The sequence below is a fragment of the Nerophis lumbriciformis genome, linkage group LG18 (assembly GCF_033978685.3).
Source record: "Nerophis lumbriciformis linkage group LG18, RoL_Nlum_v2.1, whole genome shotgun sequence".
Taxonomy (NCBI): Eukaryota; Metazoa; Chordata; class Actinopteri; order Syngnathiformes; family Syngnathidae; genus Nerophis; species Nerophis lumbriciformis.
Genome location: NC_084565.2, coordinates 13530001 through 13551049, shown reverse-complemented (window position 1 = coordinate 13551049; position 21049 = coordinate 13530001). Strand labels below are relative to the sequence as shown.

At 41.3% G+C, this 21049-nt stretch overlaps 1 protein-coding gene across 2 annotated transcripts in view; it reads left to right on the top strand.

Annotated features, from left to right (window-relative positions):
• The window catches only part of pkn2a (protein kinase N2a), a 126800-nt gene that overhangs the window by 94163 nt on the left and 11588 nt on the right, over nucleotides 1–21049 (top strand). For both annotated transcript variants that reach the window (XM_061977704.2, XM_061977705.2), the window contains exons 8-21: nucleotides 5426–5611; nucleotides 5696–5805; nucleotides 5899–6042; nucleotides 6137–6212; nucleotides 6319–6475; nucleotides 6564–6693; nucleotides 7961–8097; nucleotides 12563–12638; nucleotides 12712–12803; nucleotides 12880–13056; nucleotides 13132–13194; nucleotides 13263–13339; nucleotides 14567–14709; nucleotides 17462–17569. In XM_061977704.2, coding sequence (XP_061833688.1) covers nucleotides 5426–5611; nucleotides 5696–5805; nucleotides 5899–6042; nucleotides 6137–6212; nucleotides 6319–6475; nucleotides 6564–6693; nucleotides 7961–8097; nucleotides 12563–12638; nucleotides 12712–12803; nucleotides 12880–13056; nucleotides 13132–13194; nucleotides 13263–13339; nucleotides 14567–14709; nucleotides 17462–17569 — 1676 coding nt within the window. The remainder of the gene's footprint in view (nucleotides 1–5425; nucleotides 5612–5695; nucleotides 5806–5898; nucleotides 6043–6136; nucleotides 6213–6318; nucleotides 6476–6563; nucleotides 6694–7960; nucleotides 8098–12562; nucleotides 12639–12711; nucleotides 12804–12879; nucleotides 13057–13131; nucleotides 13195–13262; nucleotides 13340–14566; nucleotides 14710–17461; nucleotides 17570–21049) is intronic.

The following is a 21049-nucleotide window of genomic DNA, read 5'->3' as shown; positions in this document are numbered from 1 at the left end:
GATTCGAATAAATAACCAACTCCTTTTCTTTACTATAGTGGTCCAGATAACGGGTACCGGTTCTCAAAAAGGGATTCGAGTCCGAGGACTCGGTTCTTTTCTTATCGAACAACCGGGAAAATTGGTTTCGAGTATCATCCCTAGTGTCCACTGTTTGCGTTACCGCACTTTTTGTGTCTTTTTACGCTATTTATTTGAAATCAGAAAGGATGCGCATTTCCGGAAGTCCGCATGTCCACGGGACGCAGATTTTATTTTATTTTTTACCGACCCTGCCTTTTCCGGGTCAAAATTCCGGTTTGCTTGTTTTTTTATCGATTATTGCTTTCCGCCGGTGTTTTGTTTTGTTTATATTTGCCAGGTTACATTTCCGTCCCCACTTCTTGCATTTTTATTGGTCGACTTCAAAGTAATAAACTTTCTGGTACAATTTCTTAAATTTTGATTCGCGGAAAGTTTTATCAATCACAAATACTACATTTCCGGTATTAGGACTCCAGCGTGTTATTTTTTTCGTCATGGCGAGCAATAAACCCTAGAAGCGAAGCTTCAATGAAAAGTGGCTTTCGGAGCCACTTTTCAGCAAATGGCTCACTTATGAAGATGGAAAGATGTTTTGGACGCCATGTAAACAGGCTAAGAAAAAGAACACCTTCAGGACCGGGTGCACTGATTTTCAAAGATCCAGCCTCACCAGGCACCAAGAAACATCATGTTACACCTTTCCTGCTTGTCGGCTCCCAGACCGTGGTCAAGGAGCACAGGGGTCTCGTTCCCTCCAGGGCCGATGTATTGTCGGGGGTGACACCCTCCACTTTGCCCAACAGTTCCGCTCCTGGCTGGTAATAAAGTTACAACTCTTTATTTATGTTTTCCACAAAGCCAACCGGACATCCACTATGCTACTAACGCTCCTGCACACAAATTGCTACCGCTCTCTCTCCTCTCTTTCGCCCACTCACTTACACACTCACTCACCCCAGATCATACTTGCCAACCTTGAGACCTCCGATTTCGGGGGGGGTTAAGTAGGGAGGAGTATATTTACAGCTAGAATTCACCAAGTCAAGTATTTCATGTATATATATAAGAAATACTTGACTTTCAGTGAATTCTAGCTAAATATATATATACACATATATGTATACATATATATACATATAAATAAGAGAAACACTTGAATTACAGTGTTCATTTATTTACACATATACACACACATAACACTCATCTACTCATTGTTGAGTTAAGGGTTGAATTGTCCATCCTTGTTCTATTCTGTCACTATTTTTCTAACCATGCTGAACACCCTCTCTGATGATGCATTCTGCTTTGTCTCCTTGTTGTGTGCGCAGTTGTGCACTGCACTCTCTAAAAGCCCTAGATGTTAATGTCACATATGCATGTACAGTAGATGGCAGTATTGTCCTGTTTAAGAGTGTCACAACATTACTGTTTACGGCAGACGAACTGCTTTACGGTAGACGAAAACGTGACTGCTGTTGTTGTGTGTTGTTGCCTAGTTAATGAAACTGCCTAACAATAAACCCACATAAGAAACTAAGAACTCGCCCTCAATCATTCTACAGTTATAACGTCATTCGGCAGGCACGCTATTTATATTGTGGGAAAGCGGATGTGAAAACAGGCTGTCGACACGTCACTCAGGTCCGCCTGAATTATGGGAGATTTTCGGGAGAAAATTTGTCCCGGGAGGTTTTCGGGAGAAGCGCTGAATTTCGGGAGTCTCCCGGAAAATCTGGGAGGGTTGGCAAGTATGCCCCAGATACTGCCATTCTTAAAGGAGCACACACACACACATATGCTACTCTCACAAAAATCAGTTCACAAGTCGGCCGAAACAGCTGAGAAGCAGTCGACCAGCTTTTTTGGCGCTCTGAAAAGAGCAGAGGGGGCAAGTAAAGACAGTTATTAACCAGCTTCGGACTGTGTATTACTTGGCCAAAGTGAACCTCCCTTGTTGAAGTTCCCAAGCCTGATTGAGCTGCACAAGTCCAATGGTGCCAGCACACCGGCAGCTTATGGCCATCACAAAGCCAGAGATGAAATGCTAGAGGCATTGAGTGACACTGTATTAAATGACATTGAAACTAGCTTGCAAAATTCTAAGTTGGTTAGCATTATTTGCGATGAAAGTGTAGATGTGGCGGTTTTTAAACGACTGAGGATCTACATACAGGTGACAATAATCAATTGAATTTGTCTTATGCATTTATGCCCTGGCACACAATTATCATCATTTCATGACCGAAGCAAAAAACGTTTTACACTTTTATACTGAAATAAATACTCCTACAACTTATTAAATAAAAATGTAGAAAAAAATAGTTTATAACTGAATACATTTACGTACATATGCATAAAAATGTAGTTTTTTTTTTAATTATTTTTTTTATGAATTAGGTAACGTTTATGGGCAGTACAGTGGAACATGTGCCCCACAATACGAAGGTCCTGGGTTCAATCCCGAGCTCGGGGCCTTTCTGTGTGGAGTTTGCATGTTCTCCCTGTTACTGCGTGGGTGCCCTCCAGGTACTCCGGCTTCCTCCCACTTCCAAAGACATGCACCTGGTGATAGGCTGATTGGCAACACTAAATGTGAGTGTGAATGTGGTCTATTTGTGTTGGCCCTGGTGGCGACTTGTCCAGGGTGTACCCCGCCTTCCGCCCGAATGCAGCTGAGATGGGCTCCAGCACCCCTCGCAACCCCGAGAGGAACAAGCGGTAGAAAATTGATAAATGGAAGTAACGTTTACGACAACCTTTTTCCAAAACACAATATAGAATGTGAGATATAACAGGATAATGCATACATTTATCATTTGTTTTCCAAATGGTTACAAAAAAGTGGGACCCCAAAAATTTACTGCGGGACCCCATTTTGAAAATTCCTAGCACCAACACTGAGTGTAAAAGTAGTTTGTGTGAACAGTGCAATTCCGAATGTTTCATATTGGACCCAGGCCTCTTTTGTATGTGGATATAAATCGATATATATGCTCAGGTCGCATTCATCCGACCAGGACGTTATCAAAAAGGGAAAGTGTCATAATTATTCCCCAAAATAGACGGTTGCAAAATAAATAGTTGACAACGGAGCAGAAAACAGGTGAAAATTAAATGTTTTTGGAACTCAGGTGAAAGTTCCAGCACTCCTGTCTACGACTGCTCGCCCACAGACACGCTCTTCAAGCAAACATAAAAGCAAATTATCCTGTACAACTACCAGAGACAAAATACTTGTCTTCTTTCTTAATCTTCAACATGCAATAATTTTTGTTCAGAAAATGTAGACTTTTATCGCACAAAATCTTTGAAATTGCCACAGTTGTGCCAGAACTGAGGCCAACGAGAATGGAAGCCACGTTTACTTCCATAAACACTGCAGTGCGTGCGACGGCATGACGTCATGCAGGTCAGATTGCATTCACATTAGAAATCACATCTTTTTTCACTAAAAAGATCGTATTTGAAAAAAAAAAAACGATGGGACATGGGACCCTGCAGTGTGAACATAGCCTAGGTGTACAAATCCCGTTTCCATATGAGTTGGGAAATTGTGTTAGATGTAAATATAAACGGAATACAATGATTTACAAATCCTTTTCAACCCATATTCAATTGAATGCACTACAAAGACAACATATTTGATGTTCAAACACATAAACTTAATTTTTTTTTTTGCAAATAATAATTAACTTAGAATTTCATGGCTGCAACACGTGCCAAAGTAGTTGGGAAAGGGCATGTTCACCACTGTGTTACATGGCCTTTCCTTTTAACAACACTCAGTAAACGTTTGGGAACTGAGGAGACATATTTTTTAAGCTTCTCAGGTGGAATTATTTCCCATTCTTGCTTGATGTACAGCTTAAGTTGTTCAACAGTCTGGGGGTCTCCGTTGTGGTATTTTAGGCTTCATAATGCGCCACACATTTTCAATGGGAGACAGGTCTGGACTACAGGCAGGCCAGTCTAGTACCCGCACTCTTTTACTATGAAGCCACGTTGATGTAACACGTGGCTTGGCATTGTCTTGCTGAAATAATCAATCAATCAATCAATGTTTATTTATATAGCCCTAAATCACAAGTGTCTCAAAGGGCTGCACAAGCCACAACGACATCCTCGGTACAAAGCCCACATAAGGGCAAGGAAAAACTCACCCCAGTGGGATGTCGATGTGAATGACTATGAGAAACCTTGGAGAGGACCGCATATGTGGGTAACCCCCCGCCCCTCTAGGGGAGACCGAATGCAATGGATGTCGAGTGGGTCTGACATAATATTGTGAGAGTCCAGTCCATAGTGGATCCAACATAATAGTAAGAGTCCAAATAAGCAGGAGCGTCCATGGTAACGTTGCTTGGATGGCAACATATGTTGCTCCAAAACCTGTATGTACTTTTCAGCATTAATGGCGCCTTCACAGATGTGTAAGTTACCCATGTCTTGGGCACTAATACACCCCCATACCATCACAGATGCTGGATTTTCAACTTTGCGTCTATAACAATCCGGATGGTTCTTTTCCTCTTTGGTCCGGAGGACACGACGTCCACAGTTTCCAAAAACAATTTGAAATGTGGACTCGTCAGACCACAGAACACTTTTCCACTTTGTATCAGTCCGTCTTAGATGAGCTCAGGCCCAGCGAAGCCAACAGCGTTTCTGGGTGTTGTTGATAAACGGTTTTCGCCTTGCATAGGAGAGTTTTAACTTGCACTTACAGATGTAGCGACCAACTGTAGTTACTGACAGTGGGTTTCTGAAGTGTTCCTGAGCCCATGTGGTGATATCCTTTACACACTGATGTTGCTTGTTGATGCAGTACAGCCTGAGGGATCGAAGGTCACGAACATAGCTGCGTTCGTGCAGTGATTTCTCCAGATTCTCTGAACCCTTTGATGATATTACGGACCGAAATGGTGAAATCCCTAAATTCACGCATTTGTTGACAAAGTGGTGACCCTCGCCCCATCCTTGTTTGTGAATGACTGAGCATTTCATGGAATCTACTTTTATACCCAATCATGGCACCCACCTGTTCCCAATTTGCCTGTTCACCTGTGGGATGTTCCAAATAAGTGTTTGATGAGCATTCCTCAACTTTATCAGTATTTATTGCCACCTTTCCCAACTTCTTTGTCATGTGTTGCTGGCATCAAATTCTAAAGTTAATGATTATTTGCAAAAAAAAAAAAAAAATTTTATCAGTTTGAACATCAAATATGTTGTCTTTGTAGCATATTCAACTGAATATGGGTTGAAAATGATTTGCAAATCATTGTATTCCGTTTATATTTACATCTAACACAATTTCCCAACTCATATGGAAACGGGGTTTGTACAAGACTGTTTGACTTATTCAACATTTGTGTGATTATTTCTCCCACCGCCCCTCCAGGCACACTAGACGTCAGGCTCATGGGCTGTCAAGACCTTCTGGAAAATGTCCCCGGACGCTCCAAAGCGGCATCTGTCCCGCTGCCTGGCTGGAGCCCTAGCGAAACGCGTTCATCCTTCATTAGCCGAGCAAACCGAAACCGCAGTGTGAGCTCCCGAAACATGACAAAAAGCGAGGAGCTCTCCAGTAAGTCCATCATATCACATGTAGAAGAATAAATACTGATACAAGTTGGTTACATTCAGCAAGGCTCAATCTGTCTTTCATCAGACGAGATTAGTGCAGTTTTAAAGCTGGACAACACAGTCGTAGGTCAGACCAGCTGGAAGCCTGTCAGTAACCAGGCCTGGGACCAGAAGTTTACTTTGGAGCTGGACCGGGTAACAAACACACACACACTGGACCGCCTCTGGCTTGTAGGTCCAACATGGACACCCCAGCTCTCACACAAGTTCATCATCGTCCTTTCCTAGTCCCGTGAGCTGGAGATCTCCGTGTACTGGCGGGATTGGCGGTCACTCTGCGCGGTCAAGTTCCTGCGCCTTGAGGACTTCCTGGACAACCAGCGACACGGCATGTGTTTGTACCTGGAACCAGAGGGGATGCTGTTTGCCGAGGTTGGCGCACACATACTAATGTTGACATGCTAACAGTCCTTATACACTTTGCTGGACACCATCATGAAGTAGAGCTTGTCACCATTTTATTTAGGTGACATTTTTTAATCCTGTTATTGAGAGACGACCAAAGTTGCAAAGACAGAAGAAGATTTTCTCAAAGCAGCAGGGTGAGCCAACTTAGTTTTACCTTTAAAATAAATACTACCGGTAATCCTTTTCATCACATCCTGTTTGATTGTGTTGGTTTGTGTTTCTTCCCTTATGGGTCATAAGGTAAGACTTTCCTGCGAGCCCCTCAGATGAACATCAACATTGCCACCTGGGGCCGTCTGGTGAGAAGAGCCATTCCCACCGTCAGCACCAATTCCTTTAGTCCACAGACCGCTGAGACTGGTTCCAGCAGCATCCCGGGTTCACCCACACCCTGCAGGCAAGTGAAGGCACAATGTGCCAGTCTCGCACATGACCTGACGTGGTTCTTACTGTTGTGTCTAAAATCTGTCCTTTCCTGTACACAGTGACCCACTGGTTACCAAGCTGGACTTTGACAGAGAGCCAACCCCGGGCCCCAAATTCTACCCAGCACCCGAAAGCATCCGCGAACTCCCAGAGCAACACAACAAGCTGCCTGACAAGGAGGAAGTGCAGGTATTGAATCCTGCGTGTTATGGATGTCAAATAATCACAACCAACACTAAGGTACCTATAGAGCGCACCCATATTTCAGCCGCACCCACCAAATTTGAGAAGAAATACATATTTTTATATATATTCGCTACATCGGACTATAAGCGGCAGATCTAAAAAGAAAAATGTTTCCAATCGGTGTCTGTAAGACGGCAGTAAAACAGCTGATCAAACAAAACCGAAGTCATTGTCATGGACCCACTAGCTGCGCGAGCTAGCTCTCAAATCAGCTAAACAGACTCAAAAACTCCACGGTGACGTTTTGGAGAATTTACTGAGGAATTTGTGAAACTGAAACAATACAAAAATAATGTAAGTTAATAATACTAACACGTCTTGCATATTAGCTAATGCTAACGACGCTAGCTTCATTACATTACGACATACATGAAAACACTCCTACACACATCACACCTGGGATGCTTTAGTAAGTAAGAATTGTTTTAGTTATATTGTAAAACTTGCAAACGTTGCTTGGTGTGATGAATAAAGAATCCTTTCAAGCAGAAACGCTATGGACAAATAGTAGACGAAAGGGGACTTAAACTTCTGGTTCAAGGCATGAAACAGGAAGTACATTTTCAACCCGCAGCTCCTGCAGACGGTGCCATAGCACAAACAATAACACACCTTTTCAGTGTCTGTTATATCAAAACTATTAAATACAAAACATTATGGTTGTTAGTGAAAAAATATCCATAAATGAGCCGCACGGTTTTATAAGCAGCAGGGTGCAAAGCGTTGGAAACATGTAGCGGCTTATAGTCTGGAAAATACGGTACTTTTTTGGACAACTGAAAAACAACTGCACGACACATTTGAATGATTGATATACATGGAACCAGTCTTCTTGTGGTACCTCACTTTTTGCACGCCTCACTTTTTTGCGTGGCCTGATTTTGCCTCAGTTTTCGTATACTTTCCTGGTTATTATACAGCCAGACATTACACAAAACAAACTAGTCTGTTTGCTTGCATATCATTCCACAACATTTGGTGCCTAAACAAAGCCTTAGCGACTGTTTTATTGTTTGTATGCAAAATAAGTAACCCTGAGTAGAGGGCCAAAAAAAGTTGTGAGAACCAGCACTTCTCTAAAAAAAAAAAAAAAAAAAAAAAAAAAAAAAGGGGAAACTATCAAATTCAAGGAAGAGAGAATGTACTTCTTTCCTTTCCTCTCATCCTCTCATTGACACCTTGTCTTCTGACTTCCATCCCCTCTCTCCAGGATGCACTCGCCTCCTTCGACTTCCTGAACCAGAGAAACAGCCTTGCATTGAAACCAGATCTGGACTTGGTGGTAGAAACGGAGGTGCAACATCCAGACCTGGAGCTCACGGCCTTCCAGAAAGATGCTGAGATAAGGTAGACCTCCACTGTCAGGTGGCTTTGAAAACTATTCATGCTCTATCTAGGACAGGCTGATAAAGGATGTGGGGGCCATTTTTTGGTAGTTTTGATTGTCTTTTTTTTTTTTCCAAAGACGTAGAATATGCAATTTTGGTAGAAATGTTGTGTAAATGTTAAAGAGCCAAAGCCGAACTGAAATGCTAACAGTGAGCACGCTGGCCAGATAACGTCAAGTAACCAAAAATATGAGCACAATGAGCTAAAAAAGCTAGCATGCTCAGTGTTTCCCACAGGACAGGCATCTATTTGTGGTGGTGTGGTCGGAGGGTGGTGGGTGGCGGCGGCAGCGGCGATGACCAAGAAGAACGCGGAGTTGGAATATAATTACAACATTTTATGTACATATTTATATACATATTTGAACAATTAGTGATTCACTGAAATATATTTATTAATTGTGGTTCTTACAAAAAATATATCTTATAAAATATAAAAGCTAAAATGTCTCTTAAAGCTCTGCCCCTTTAATTAGTGAATACTAAATAATTTAACTTTAGCCTACTACTACAACCATATTATTTACCAGCAACATGAAGTGAAACAGAGGCAGAGGTGTCCTGCCACAGTCAGTCAACCTCCTCCTCCTCCTCCTCCTCCTGCTGTTGCTGAACAGGTCGCATCTGTGGTCCGGACTGTAGGCCTACCTCCTCTCCAAGTTGAGCCCTTTTCGGCCGTTGAAAATATTTTTCTATACTCATCTGTGTGAAGGAGTGAACATTCAACATTAGAATTTATTACTAACGAGCAGAACCGCTCTATGTACAGTGCCGTCTAACCTTAAGCGGCAGCAGCTCAACACATGCAGGGTTCAACGTTAAGGTTTTTTTCTACTTGCCCGACTTCTCAAATCTACTTGCCCCAATATTTTTACTTGTCCTGCCTAGGTTTTTTTCTGGCTGTGTAGTGCTCATGGCTTATATCTTACTAAAATCCTTCCTGTTGACTATTTACAACACTACACAGTATTTATTATTATTATTATTATTATCTATAATTACCGGTACATTTAAATGGCATTGCATACATGTAAAATTAAATGCTATTTCACATTATTTGACCAGTAGCAGTTACACCCATCTGAACAGGTCAGCCACCTGTTTAAAGCCCGATCACAGTTGAAATCTTGAAATGAAGGGCCTTTAATGGCCAAAACATTAACCTGGACAACATTTTAACAGCTGGTTGGCTCAGATTTTATTCTTTTCATTGCATTCACATGCTGCAGTGGACAGTGGACAATTTAGCTTCAGTCCATGTGTGTTTATCAGGGGCGCCGCTAGGGATTTTGGGCCCCATGAAAAGAATCTTTACAGGGCCCCCAACACAGCGGCAACATTTTTTGATGCTATTTTACATACAATTATGCATTTTAATGGTATTTTTGACTATCATTACTATATTTTTTAAAGAAGAACGGCATCACAGTTGACATGTACAGCAGGGGAAGAACTGAGCACTCTGAATACAATGGAATTCATTTTGAGTCATTTATTTGCTGCACCACTAATTCTTAAATTGGAAATAAACTCTTATTGAATAAGAACAGCTTGATAAATGTTTGACTGGATTGATTATTTAAATAATATAGCAGTAAAATGTAAAAATCCAGAGTTTTCTTGAGCTAGCTTATTACCACAGACAGGGACAAAGTTAATATGCATAACTTTCCACCACAACTAACAAACCCACCTTTTTTTTTGGAAATATTGGGTGACATATTGTCGACCCTTCAACTCCTTCTCCTCTCTTATTTTCTTTTCCTTTCTTTTTTGGCTGCCTGATTTTTGAGGCATACTGCTGTCTCCTCTGCTTTGCCCACTGTGGCGCTGTCTGTGACAAATCGCCGTGCGCTACCTGCAGCTGATCCAGTCGGACTGAACCATTTTACGTAAATAAAGGTATTGTTACCAGGACATGGAAAATAAAACATATGTGATTATATGTTAGTTAATAACTTAGTGTCATTATTTGTCTGTATTATAATTTCATCATCATTAGGGGCCTCTCTGGGCCCCCCTCCATCATGGGCCCCTAGAATCCGTCTCCTTTACCCCCCCTTTTCGGCGACCCTGCTGCTCACCCTGAGTAAAACGCTCGGTGAAATCGCGGATTAACGTTAAATATATGACGAGCCGCGAGCGATGCAGCTATAACCTATCTACTTATAACCTATATTACCCTCGTATTTTGATCCCGTCCGTTCGTCTGTCCGTCCCTCTTCTTCTTCTTCTTCTTCTTCTTCTTCTTGCCCACCAGGTGAATTAAGTGCTATTGGCGGAGTTACAATGCATAGTAGGCTACCGCCACCTACTGCACCGGAGTTGTAACTACAAGCAACATTCACAGACAGTCCCATTGCTTTTATGAGCGGTCGAGCGAGTAAAAAGCCGAAAAATCCATTTGTGGCGGACGTAATTCTTTCGTGGCGGGCCGCCACAAATAAATGAATGTGTGGGAAACACTGATGCTAATAGTGCTATGTTAAGAAAAGCATGCTTACTATTATCCATCCATCCATCCATCCATTTGCTACCGCTTGTCCCTTTCGGGGTCGCAGGGGGTGCTGGAGCCTATCTCAGCTGCACATGGGCGGAAGGCGGAGTACACCCTGGACAAGTCGCCACCTCATAGCAGGGCCAACACAGATATTAGCATTAGTGAAATACCAAACTATTAATGCCTGCTAAAATAGCTAAAAAAATCTAGAATACTAATGTTAGCATGGCAAAATGCTAACTGTAACATGTGTCAAGTACCAAGATATATAAGCATACTTGCCAAACTTGAGACCTCCAATTTCGTGTGGTGGTTGGGGGTGGGGGGCGTGGTTAAGAGGGGAGGATTATATTTACAGCTAGAATTCACCAAGTCAAGTGTTTCATTCTATATATATATATATATATATATATATATATATATATATATATATATATATATATATATATATATATAATAAATAAATAAATGATAAATGGGTTATACTTGTATAGCGCTTTTCTACCTTCAAGGTACTCAAAGCGCTTTGACAGTATTACCACATTCACCCATTCACACACACATTCACACACTGATGGCGGGAGCTGCCATGCAAGGTGCTAACCAGCAGCCATCAGGAGCAAGGGGTGAAGTGTCTTGCCCAAGGACACAACGGACGTGACTAGGATGGTAGAAGGTGGGGATTGAACCCCAGTAACCAGCAACACTCCGATTGCTGGCACGGATATATATATATATATATATATATATATATATATATATATGTATATATATATATATATATATCCCACTTCCAAAGACATGCACCTGGGGATAAGTTGATTGGCAACACTAAATTGGCCATAGTGTGTGGATGTGAGTGTGAATGTTGTGTGTCTATCTGTGTTGGCCCTGCGATGAGGTGGCGACTTGTCCAGGGTGTACCCCGCCTTCCGCCCGATTGTAGCTGAGATAGGCTCCAGCACCCCCCGCGACCCCAAAGGGAATAAGCGGTAGAAATGGATGGATATATATATATATATATATATATATATATATATATATATATATATATAAGAAATACTTGACGTTGCTACAAAAAGTAGCATTACTGCTAATTTGTAGCATCATTTAAAAAGTCACCCGCTAGAGAATGAGGAGTGCTTGAAACTCCGCATGTCAACATCTCCGGCCGGTGCCACACCAACAAAATGCCGAAGCAACAGTTTCCACATCAACACCGTATGAAACAAACAGAAGGAGATAACGTCCGCAGGAACCTACCACATAGTAAAGGACATACACTATTTGATTTCCTATTATGCAGCTCATTTTTTTTCGACAGTTATTGAAATATCTTGTGTGACATCATGCACAAAAGTGCACTTTATTTGTTTTAAAACATTGTAGTGGCATTCTGTACAAAAAGTGCACTTTAATTTAGTGTTGTTTTGACATCATGCACAAAAGTGCACTAATAGCTTGTTTGAAAATGTCTCTGACAATCTTGCACTTTCTGTTTTTGGAAATGACATGAATGTTTGTGCCACTGCTTAATGACTGTTTAATAAATACACTTTTGGTCAATTGACTTAGTTGTGATTTCCCTCTCTGCATGAAAGTTTAAAATGAGCATATATTAATGCAGTATGAAGAAGAATGTTTTAATGTAGACACATAGAATCATCATACTGGTGTGATTATATGCATCAAGTGTTCATTCAAGGCGAAGGCAAAATATCGAGATATATATTGTGTATCGTGACATGGCCTAAAAATATTGAGATATTAATAAAAGGCCATATCGCCCAGCCCTACATCTGCTAATAAAGACCTTGTTGTAGAAGCAGCACCCCCTGATGGTCCCTTCCCAAGTGTTTTTTACGTGACTTTGAGAGGAACGATGACAAACTACCAGTTTATGTTGGAAATGTTTTATTTTCAGGGAGGAAGAGCAGTTTCACTTCAGTATGAAAGACTTCAAATGTAATGCGGTCCTTGGAAGAGGCCATTTTGGAAAGGTGGGTTTCTTCGGATGTCTGAGAGGAACAATGGCTGTAGTTGGTTTTTGTCTGAGGCCGTTGTGTGTCGCAGGTGTTGTTGGCCGAGTATAAAAGCACAGGAGAGATGTTTGCCATCAAGGCTCTGAAGAAAGGTGACATTGTTGCTCGTGATGAGGTGGACAGGTAATTATTGAAGCTAACAAAACCATGTAGAGTATTAGGAAGTTCTTCACAAGATCTGCTGATTGTCTTCTCCCAGCCTGATGTGCGAGAAGAGGATCTTTGAAACCGTCAACAGCGTGCGCCACCCCTTCTTGGTCAACCTGTTTGCTTGCTTCCAGACGCAGGAGCATGTGTGTTTTGTCATGGAGTACGCCGCTGGAGGCGACTTGATGATGCACATCCACGCCGATGTCTTCTCCGAACCTCGAGCCGTGTGAGTGTCCACCATAGAAGTGTCGCACCCAAGCGTTCGAGCGGATTTATGAAGCGACCCTTTGTGTTCCTTCAGGTTTTACGCTGCCTGTGTCGTGTTGGGATTACAATTCCTGCACGACCACAAGATCGTGTACAGGTGAGGCCTTTGGAGGACATTTGCTTGATAAAGTTGTTCACAAGAAAGATCTCTTCTGTTGTTTGCAGAGACTTGAAGCTGGACAACCTGCTGCTGGACACGGAGGGTTACGTGAAGATTGCTGACTTTGGCCTTTGTAAAGAAGGTGATGGATACTTGCTTTAAAGAACACTATGCATTACTTAAGTCAGGGGTTCTTCACCTTTTTCACCTCGGGGCCCAACTTTTCCACTACAGAGGTTCCCGGTGCCTGCTCACATATTAACACTGAATCTTACTCTTGACTTTAATCGCATTCAATAATTATATCCAACCTACTTACAGTTTACAACCTTAAAAACTAATATGAAACCCTGTTTTAATCACAAAGATTATTTTATTATTTAACACATAGACCCTAAGCTTAGGTCAGCCTGATTATAAAATTAAGTTCTAACCAAATATACTGCAAAAAGGACTGAGGAAAAATTTATTGACATCTGTCAATAAATGAAAATTCAGTTTCACTACTTGTTTGGAGTGTCATTACTGCCACAAGTGGTGGAAAAGTGTATTACAATTGAGCCCGTACAGACCACAGCTGAGAAACAGATACTTCATTTACATTATAATGACAGCAATTTTCCTGACTTTTGTGCTTTATTTGTTGTTTTTTGTGTTGATCTGTTGCTTTTAGAACTATCGTCATGTCACGATAATGCATGTTGATGACACATTCTTGTGTATCCTAAAAGTTTGACAGCAACAAGAGAACAAACCCCTCAACCCCTTGTAGCATCCTCACCTCCACAGTGCAAAGCCACTTCAGCAATCCTCGCCTCTGTGCCAGCAAATTAACTAGTTTTCTTAAAACTAGAGGGCAAGGAATAGCTAAACATGCTACATGCCAAGTAGGATATGTTAACCGTTAACTGCAAGCTAGAGCGCTTGATTGTAAACAAAGGTGGGCGATACAAATATTGACAGAACAATAAAAGTATAGTATCAGTACCGTATGTCCCGGACTATACAGCGCACCGCTATACAAGCTCCACCCATTCATTTTAGGAGAAAAAAATATCTTCCATAAATTATCAGATATATACGAGTAAAATTAGTTAATTACACATAATTATTTTATAAATGTTTATTTACATATCTTAATTGTTTCCAAACACTGTCTGTAACAAGGCAGTAAAACTGCTGATCAAACAAAACAGAAGTCATCGTCATGGACCCGTTAGCTGTCTAATCAGCTAAATAGACACAATAACTCCATGGTGAATTTACTGAGGAGTTTGTGAAAGTGAAACGATACAAAAAGAATGCCGTTGTAAGGTACTAATATGTAAGGAATTAAACATTAGTATGACGAGAAACCTTTTGCTTTCAGGAATGGGTTTCAGGGACAGAACCAGCACTTTCTGCGGAACGCCAGAGTTTTTGGCGCCTGAGGTCTTGACTGAAACGTCGTACACTCGTGCTGTGGACTGGTGGGGGCTTGGCGTGCTCATCTTTGAGATGCTGGTGGGGGAGGTGAGTGTATGTTTGTAGCTAACCACACACACACACACACACATAAACCAGGCACGTGATTTTTCCGTCTATAGTCGGAAATCCGTGTTTTTATCTTTGTAAAAATATAAAAAAATATTTTCAGTTTTTCTTCGTTTTTTCCGACCTAAAATGTGTGTTAAAATCTTGATCGTCTCTTTGCCATACCTGCCAACAATTACGGTTTTCCCGTAATCAGGACGGTTTTTGATAATCCAGTGGTAAAAACTGCGGTTTTCATTTTAAAATTATTACCGTATTTTCCGCATTATTAGCCGCACCTAAAAACCACAAATTTACTCAAAAGCTGACAGTGCGGCTTTTAACCCGGTGCGCTTTATATATGGATAAATATTAAGATTCATTTTCATAAAGTTTCGGTCTCGCAACTTCGGTAAACAGCCGCCATCTTTTTTCCCGGTAGAACAGGAAGCGCTTCTTCTTCTACGCAAGCAACCGCCAAGGTAAGCACCCGCCCCCATAGAACAGGAAGCGCTTCTTCTTCTACTGTAAGCAACCACCCGCCCGCGTAGAAGAAGAAAAAGCGCGCGGATATCACCGTACGTTTCATTTCCTTTGTGTGTTTACATCTGTAAAGACCACAAAATGGCTCCTACAAAGCGACAAGGATCCGGTTCATGAAAAGACGCAATCTCTCCATCCGCACACGGATTACTACCGTATTTCACAGCAACTGATATTCCTGTGAACCGCACTGTGGAACGGGAGCACGTACGGTGAATATTCGCACCACAGGGAATGAGAAGTCATCCTTCACTGTGGTTCTAGCTTGCCATGCTAATGAAACTTCCACCCATGGTGATATTCAAAAGGAAGACCTTGCCAAAAGAGACCTTTCCAGCCGGCGTCATCATAAAAGCTAACTCGAAGGGATGGATGAAGAAAAGATGAGCGAGTGGTTAAGGTAAGTTTAAGTTTACGCGAAGAGGCCGGGTGGCTTTTTTCACGCAGCTCTGTCCATGTTGATATACGTATGTTTGTGATTGCACATTTGCGTACATTTTGGGAGTGAACAGAGTTGTTAGAACACTGGTTTTTAATATATTATTAAAGTTTGACTGACCTATCTGACTGTTTTTTTGACATTCCTTTAGCGCAGTTAGATGCGGCTTACAACACCGGGCGGCTTATAGGTGGACAAAGTTTTGAAATATGCCGTTCATTGAAGGCGCGGCTTTTAACCCAGGGCGCCTTATGGTGCGGAAAATACGGTAACTTAAAAATCGAAGCTAGTGAAGCAACTCCACGGGCAGGGGACAAAACATACGGGGAACATCAACGATGATTGGTTGGTTTATGTATAAGAACATCCATGATTGGTTGGTTGGTTTACTATGATGAGTCACAATTGGTTAAGATGAGGGCAAAACATTAGAGACAGGCCAATCAGATGAAAGACAAGGCGGGTCATCGAACAAGGGAGGGAAATCACAACAAACATCCCAAATGACGAAGAGAGAGTCGGAGAACAGCAGAGGGAATATTCAAGCGGGTGATTTATATATTTAAAAAAACTAGTGGAAAATGGCAGAGGGATTCTCTTCCTTAGATTTTTCTTTTAACGATGCTGGACTCTAGAAAGAGGTTCCGCAGCCTCCGTACCAGAACCTCCAAGTTCTGTAACAGCTTCTTCCCTCAGGCCGTACGACTCTTGAACGCATTAAAATAATCCCCTCAATTCTCCCAAAAAATGGATTAACTCTCTGGAATATAAAGACAATATAACATACATACATAAACGTGGATGCATATGCAAAAGTGCAATATATTTATCTGTACAGTAATCTATTTATTTATATCTGCACCTTATTGCTCTTTTATCCTGCACTACCATGAGCTAATGCAACAAAATTTCGTTCTTATCTGTACTGCAAAGTTCAAATTTGAATGACAATAAAAGGAAGTCCAGGAAACCCACAATGTGTGTACTTGGCCACATTTGGACAAATGTATGCGTCTGGATAAAACAATGGCCAAATCATTAATTTGAGTTGTTTAACATGTAAGTCCAAATCTAAACTGCTCTTCACATGGAAGACGTGGAACACACATTTAAAAACACACATGATTGTGGCAGACATGTGATGACTTTTGCTACAGTATAGCCTGTCTAAATGCTACATTTCATTTTTATTGGTGTTTTACAACAAGACAGTAGCTGACATTTTGTTCATTATTTCTACTGTTTATATTTTGACATTGACTATTTTAATAATTTTGAAACATAAACAACATGACTGTAAGATATTTGTTATTTTATGCTGTAAATCACCATTGGCTATTCAGATAAAGGAAGTTAGCTACTAGAATAAACATTGTTTGTACTCTTTATGATTTTTGCATTTGGAGCAGTTCGAAGAGACACAAATTGGCTATAAAATCTAAGGCAGAATCCACTAAAGCAGAAACAAAAAGGAAAATGCAAGCTGCTCAGAAATTGCCAGGAAGGCTCATATCAGAGCCATCAAAGCAAAAATGCCAAGGTTACGTGTGAAAACTGTAAATAACTAGATGAACCATCTGTGGCTGTGAAGTCAACACAAGTAAGGTTGTAAATACTGTATAGAGTAGGCTAACCAATGTGGTTCCTGTGGATGTGAACACAAGTTGTAATTACTGTAGTGACTAAATAATACCCCCGGCTTGTTTTCAGTCTTTTTCTTCAAGTTCACATCACATGCCTGGTAAACACATACGCCTCTCTTTCTTTCAGTCACCCTTCCCCGGTGACGATGAAGAGGAGGTGTTTGACAGCATCGTCAACGATGAAGTCCGCTACCCAAAATTTGTCTCCACTGAAGCTATCTCCATCATGAGGAGGGTATGTCTTTCGCCTACATCGATCTACATTTAAGCAACATTTTAGCATCCTTCTATCTCCATCATGATGAGGGTGTGTCATTAGCCTACATTGATATACATTTTAGCATCCTTCTATCTCCATCGTGAGGAGGGTATGTCGTTAGCTTACATCGATCTACATTTTAGCATCCTTCTATCTCCATCAAGAGGAGGGTGTGTCGTTACCTTACATTGATTTACATTTAAGCATCCTTCTACATTTTAGCATCCTTCTATCTCCATCATGATGAGGGTGTGTCATTAGCCTACATTTATATACATTTTAGCATCCTTCTATCTCCATCGTGAGGAGGGTATGTCGTTACCCTACATTGATCTACATTTTAGCATCCTTCTACATTTTAGCATCCTTCTATCTCCATCATGAGGAGGGTATGTCATTAGCCTACATTGATCTTCATTTTAGCAGCCTTCTATTTCCATCATGAGGAGGGTATGTCGTTAGCTTAAATCGATCTACATTTTAGCATTCTTCTATCTCCATAATGAGGAGAGTATGTTGTTAGCCTACATTGATCTACATTTTAGCTTCCTTCTAAATTTTAGCAGCCTTCTATCTCCATCATGAGGAGGGTATGTCGTTAGCTTACATCGATCTACATTTTAGCATCCTTCTATCTCCATCATGAGGAGGGTATGTCGTTAGCCTACGTTGATCTACATTTTAGCATCCTTCTACATTTTAGCATCCTTCTATCTCCATCATGAGGAGGGTATGTCGTTAGCCTACATTGATCTACATTTTAGCATCCTTCTATCTCCATCATGAGGAGGGTATGTCGTTAGCCTACATTGATCTACATTTTAGCATCCTTCTACATTTTAGCATCCTTCTATCGCCATCATGAGGAGGGTATGTCGTTAGCCTACATTGATCTACATTTTAGCAGCCTTCTATCTCCATCATGAGGAGGGTATGTCGTTAGCTTACACCGATCTACATTTTAGCATCCTTCTATCGCCATCATGTGGAGGGTATGTCGTTAGCCTACATTGATCTACATTTTAGCATCCTTCTATCGCCATCATGAGGAGGGTATGTCGTTAGCCTACATTGATCTACATTTTAGCATCCTTCTACATTTTAGCATCCTATCTCCATCATGAGGAGGGTATGTCGTTAGCCTACATTGATCTACATTTTAGCATCCTTCTACATTTTAGCAGCCTTCTATCTCCATCATGAGGAGGGTATGTCCTTAGCTTACATCGATCTACATTTTAGCATCCTTCTATCTCCATAATGAGGAGAGTATGTCGTTAGCCTACATTGATCTACATTTTAGCTTCCTTCTAAATTTTAGCAGTCTTCTATCTCCATCATGAGGAGGGTATGTCATTAGCTTACATCGATCTACATTTTAGCATCCTTCTATCTCCATCATAAGGAGGGTATGTCGTTAGCTTACATCGATCTACATTTTAGCATCCTTCTATCGCCATCATGAGGAGGGTATGTCGTTAGCCTACGTTGATCTACATTTTAGCATCCTCCTACATTTTAGCATCCTTCTATCTCCATCATGAGGAGGGTATGTCGTTGGCTTACATCGATCTACATTTTAGCATCCTTCTTTCTCCATCATGAGAAGGGTATGTCGTTAGCCTACGTTGACTACATTTTAGCATCCTTCATGCACAAAATGAATTTAAGTGCTCCTCACATTGTTTCTGTAATTAAAGCTTGCCTTCTGATAGTGAATTGATTACACTTGAGGACAGGATTGTTAGCCCCCATGAAATGTTCATTCTTGTACAAGTATCTTCCAAATACTGTTAAAGAAAGCCAATAATGTTTCTACACAGTTCTTCCAAACATAATGCTTTTATTTTGTCGCTTCCATAATTTAGTTTTTCACACACAAACAAAGTTATTTAGCCAAAACCAAAGACTACAAGGGTCAAATGATTTGCTGCCATAATGCTAATAGGCAATGGTGTGTTCTTCTTGCTGGGTGTGGTGGGCGGGGTTGGGAGAGCGTAGGGGGTAGCGGGGGGGGTGTATTGTAGCGTCTTGGAAGAGTTAGTGCTGCAAGGGGTTCTGGGTATTTGTTCTGTTGTGTTTATGTTGTGTTACGGTGCGGATGTTCTCCCGAAATGTGTTTGTCATTCTTGTTTGGTGTGGGTTCACAGTGTGGCGCATATTTGTAACAGTGTTAAAGTTGTTTATACGGCCACCCTCAGTGTGACCTGTATGGCTGTTGACCAAGTATGCGTGCATTCACTTGTGTGTGTGAAAAACCGTAGGTATAATTTGATTGGGCCGGCGCGCAAAGGCAGTGCCTTTAAGGTTTATTGGCGCTCTGTGCTTCTCCCTACGTCCGTGTACCACTCCGTACAGCGGCGTTTTAAAAAGTCATAAATTTTACTTTTTGATACCGATAATTTACGATATTACATTTTAAAGTATTTATCGGCCGATAATGTCGGCAGCCCGATATTATCGGACATCTCTACAAATAAAGTGTACCTTATAATTATTCTGAGCATGCAAATAAAGTAAATAGTCCCATTTTGGCTGAATAAACATAAAGCACCTTCCATAAAATGTAAATTAACTTAAACAGCTTTTAGGCTCCTACAGCGACATTGTTGCATCATCTTTTGACACTAACTCCATTCAAACATAACCTCTGAAGATTAAATGATGACATTGCAGTTTCGTGTCCAAGTACACTTAACCCTTGTGCACACTTCAAGGGACTGTCTGCAACATTTACACAGACGCCTATAGAGCGCTAACCTTCCACTGTTTTTTAAACCTTCTGTCCCGCCCTCTTACAGCTCCTCCTATGTAATGATGTCATTATGTATAATTATTAGCTTTAGGCGTGAACCACATCTTGTGCGTACGTGTTGCTGAGACAGCGTGAGTCACTGCCAATCATTTTATTCGGGCCGGTAAAGTTTTTATTTCATAAACTTTGTAATTGTCAAAAATATAGACAAACATGGATCTTTCTGTGTGGAGTTTGCATGTTCTCCCCGTGACTGCGTGGGTTCTCTCCGGGTACTCCGGCTTCCTCCCACTTCCAAAGACATGCACCTGGGGATAAGTTGATTGGCAACACTAAATTGGCCCTAGCGTGTGAATGTTGTCTGTCTATCTGTGTTGGCCCTGCGATGAGGTGGCGACTTGTCCAGGGTGTATACCGCCTTCCGCCCGTATGTAGCTGAGATAGGCTCCAGCGCCCCCCGCGACCCCAAAGGGAATAAGCGGTAGAAAATGGATCGATGGATGTTCACTTAAAGCACTAATGCTTACATAAGCTAGCTGGTGCTGTAACTGTGAGTGTTATGCCCATTTGATTGTAGACTCTTACTGACACCTTGTGGCGATAGGAAAATACTACGCTAGATTTGTTTGTGCACTTCCGGGTTGATGATGTCAGTTCAGTTCATGAGACAATTGAGAAGTAGACAAGTTGTGTTAGCTCTT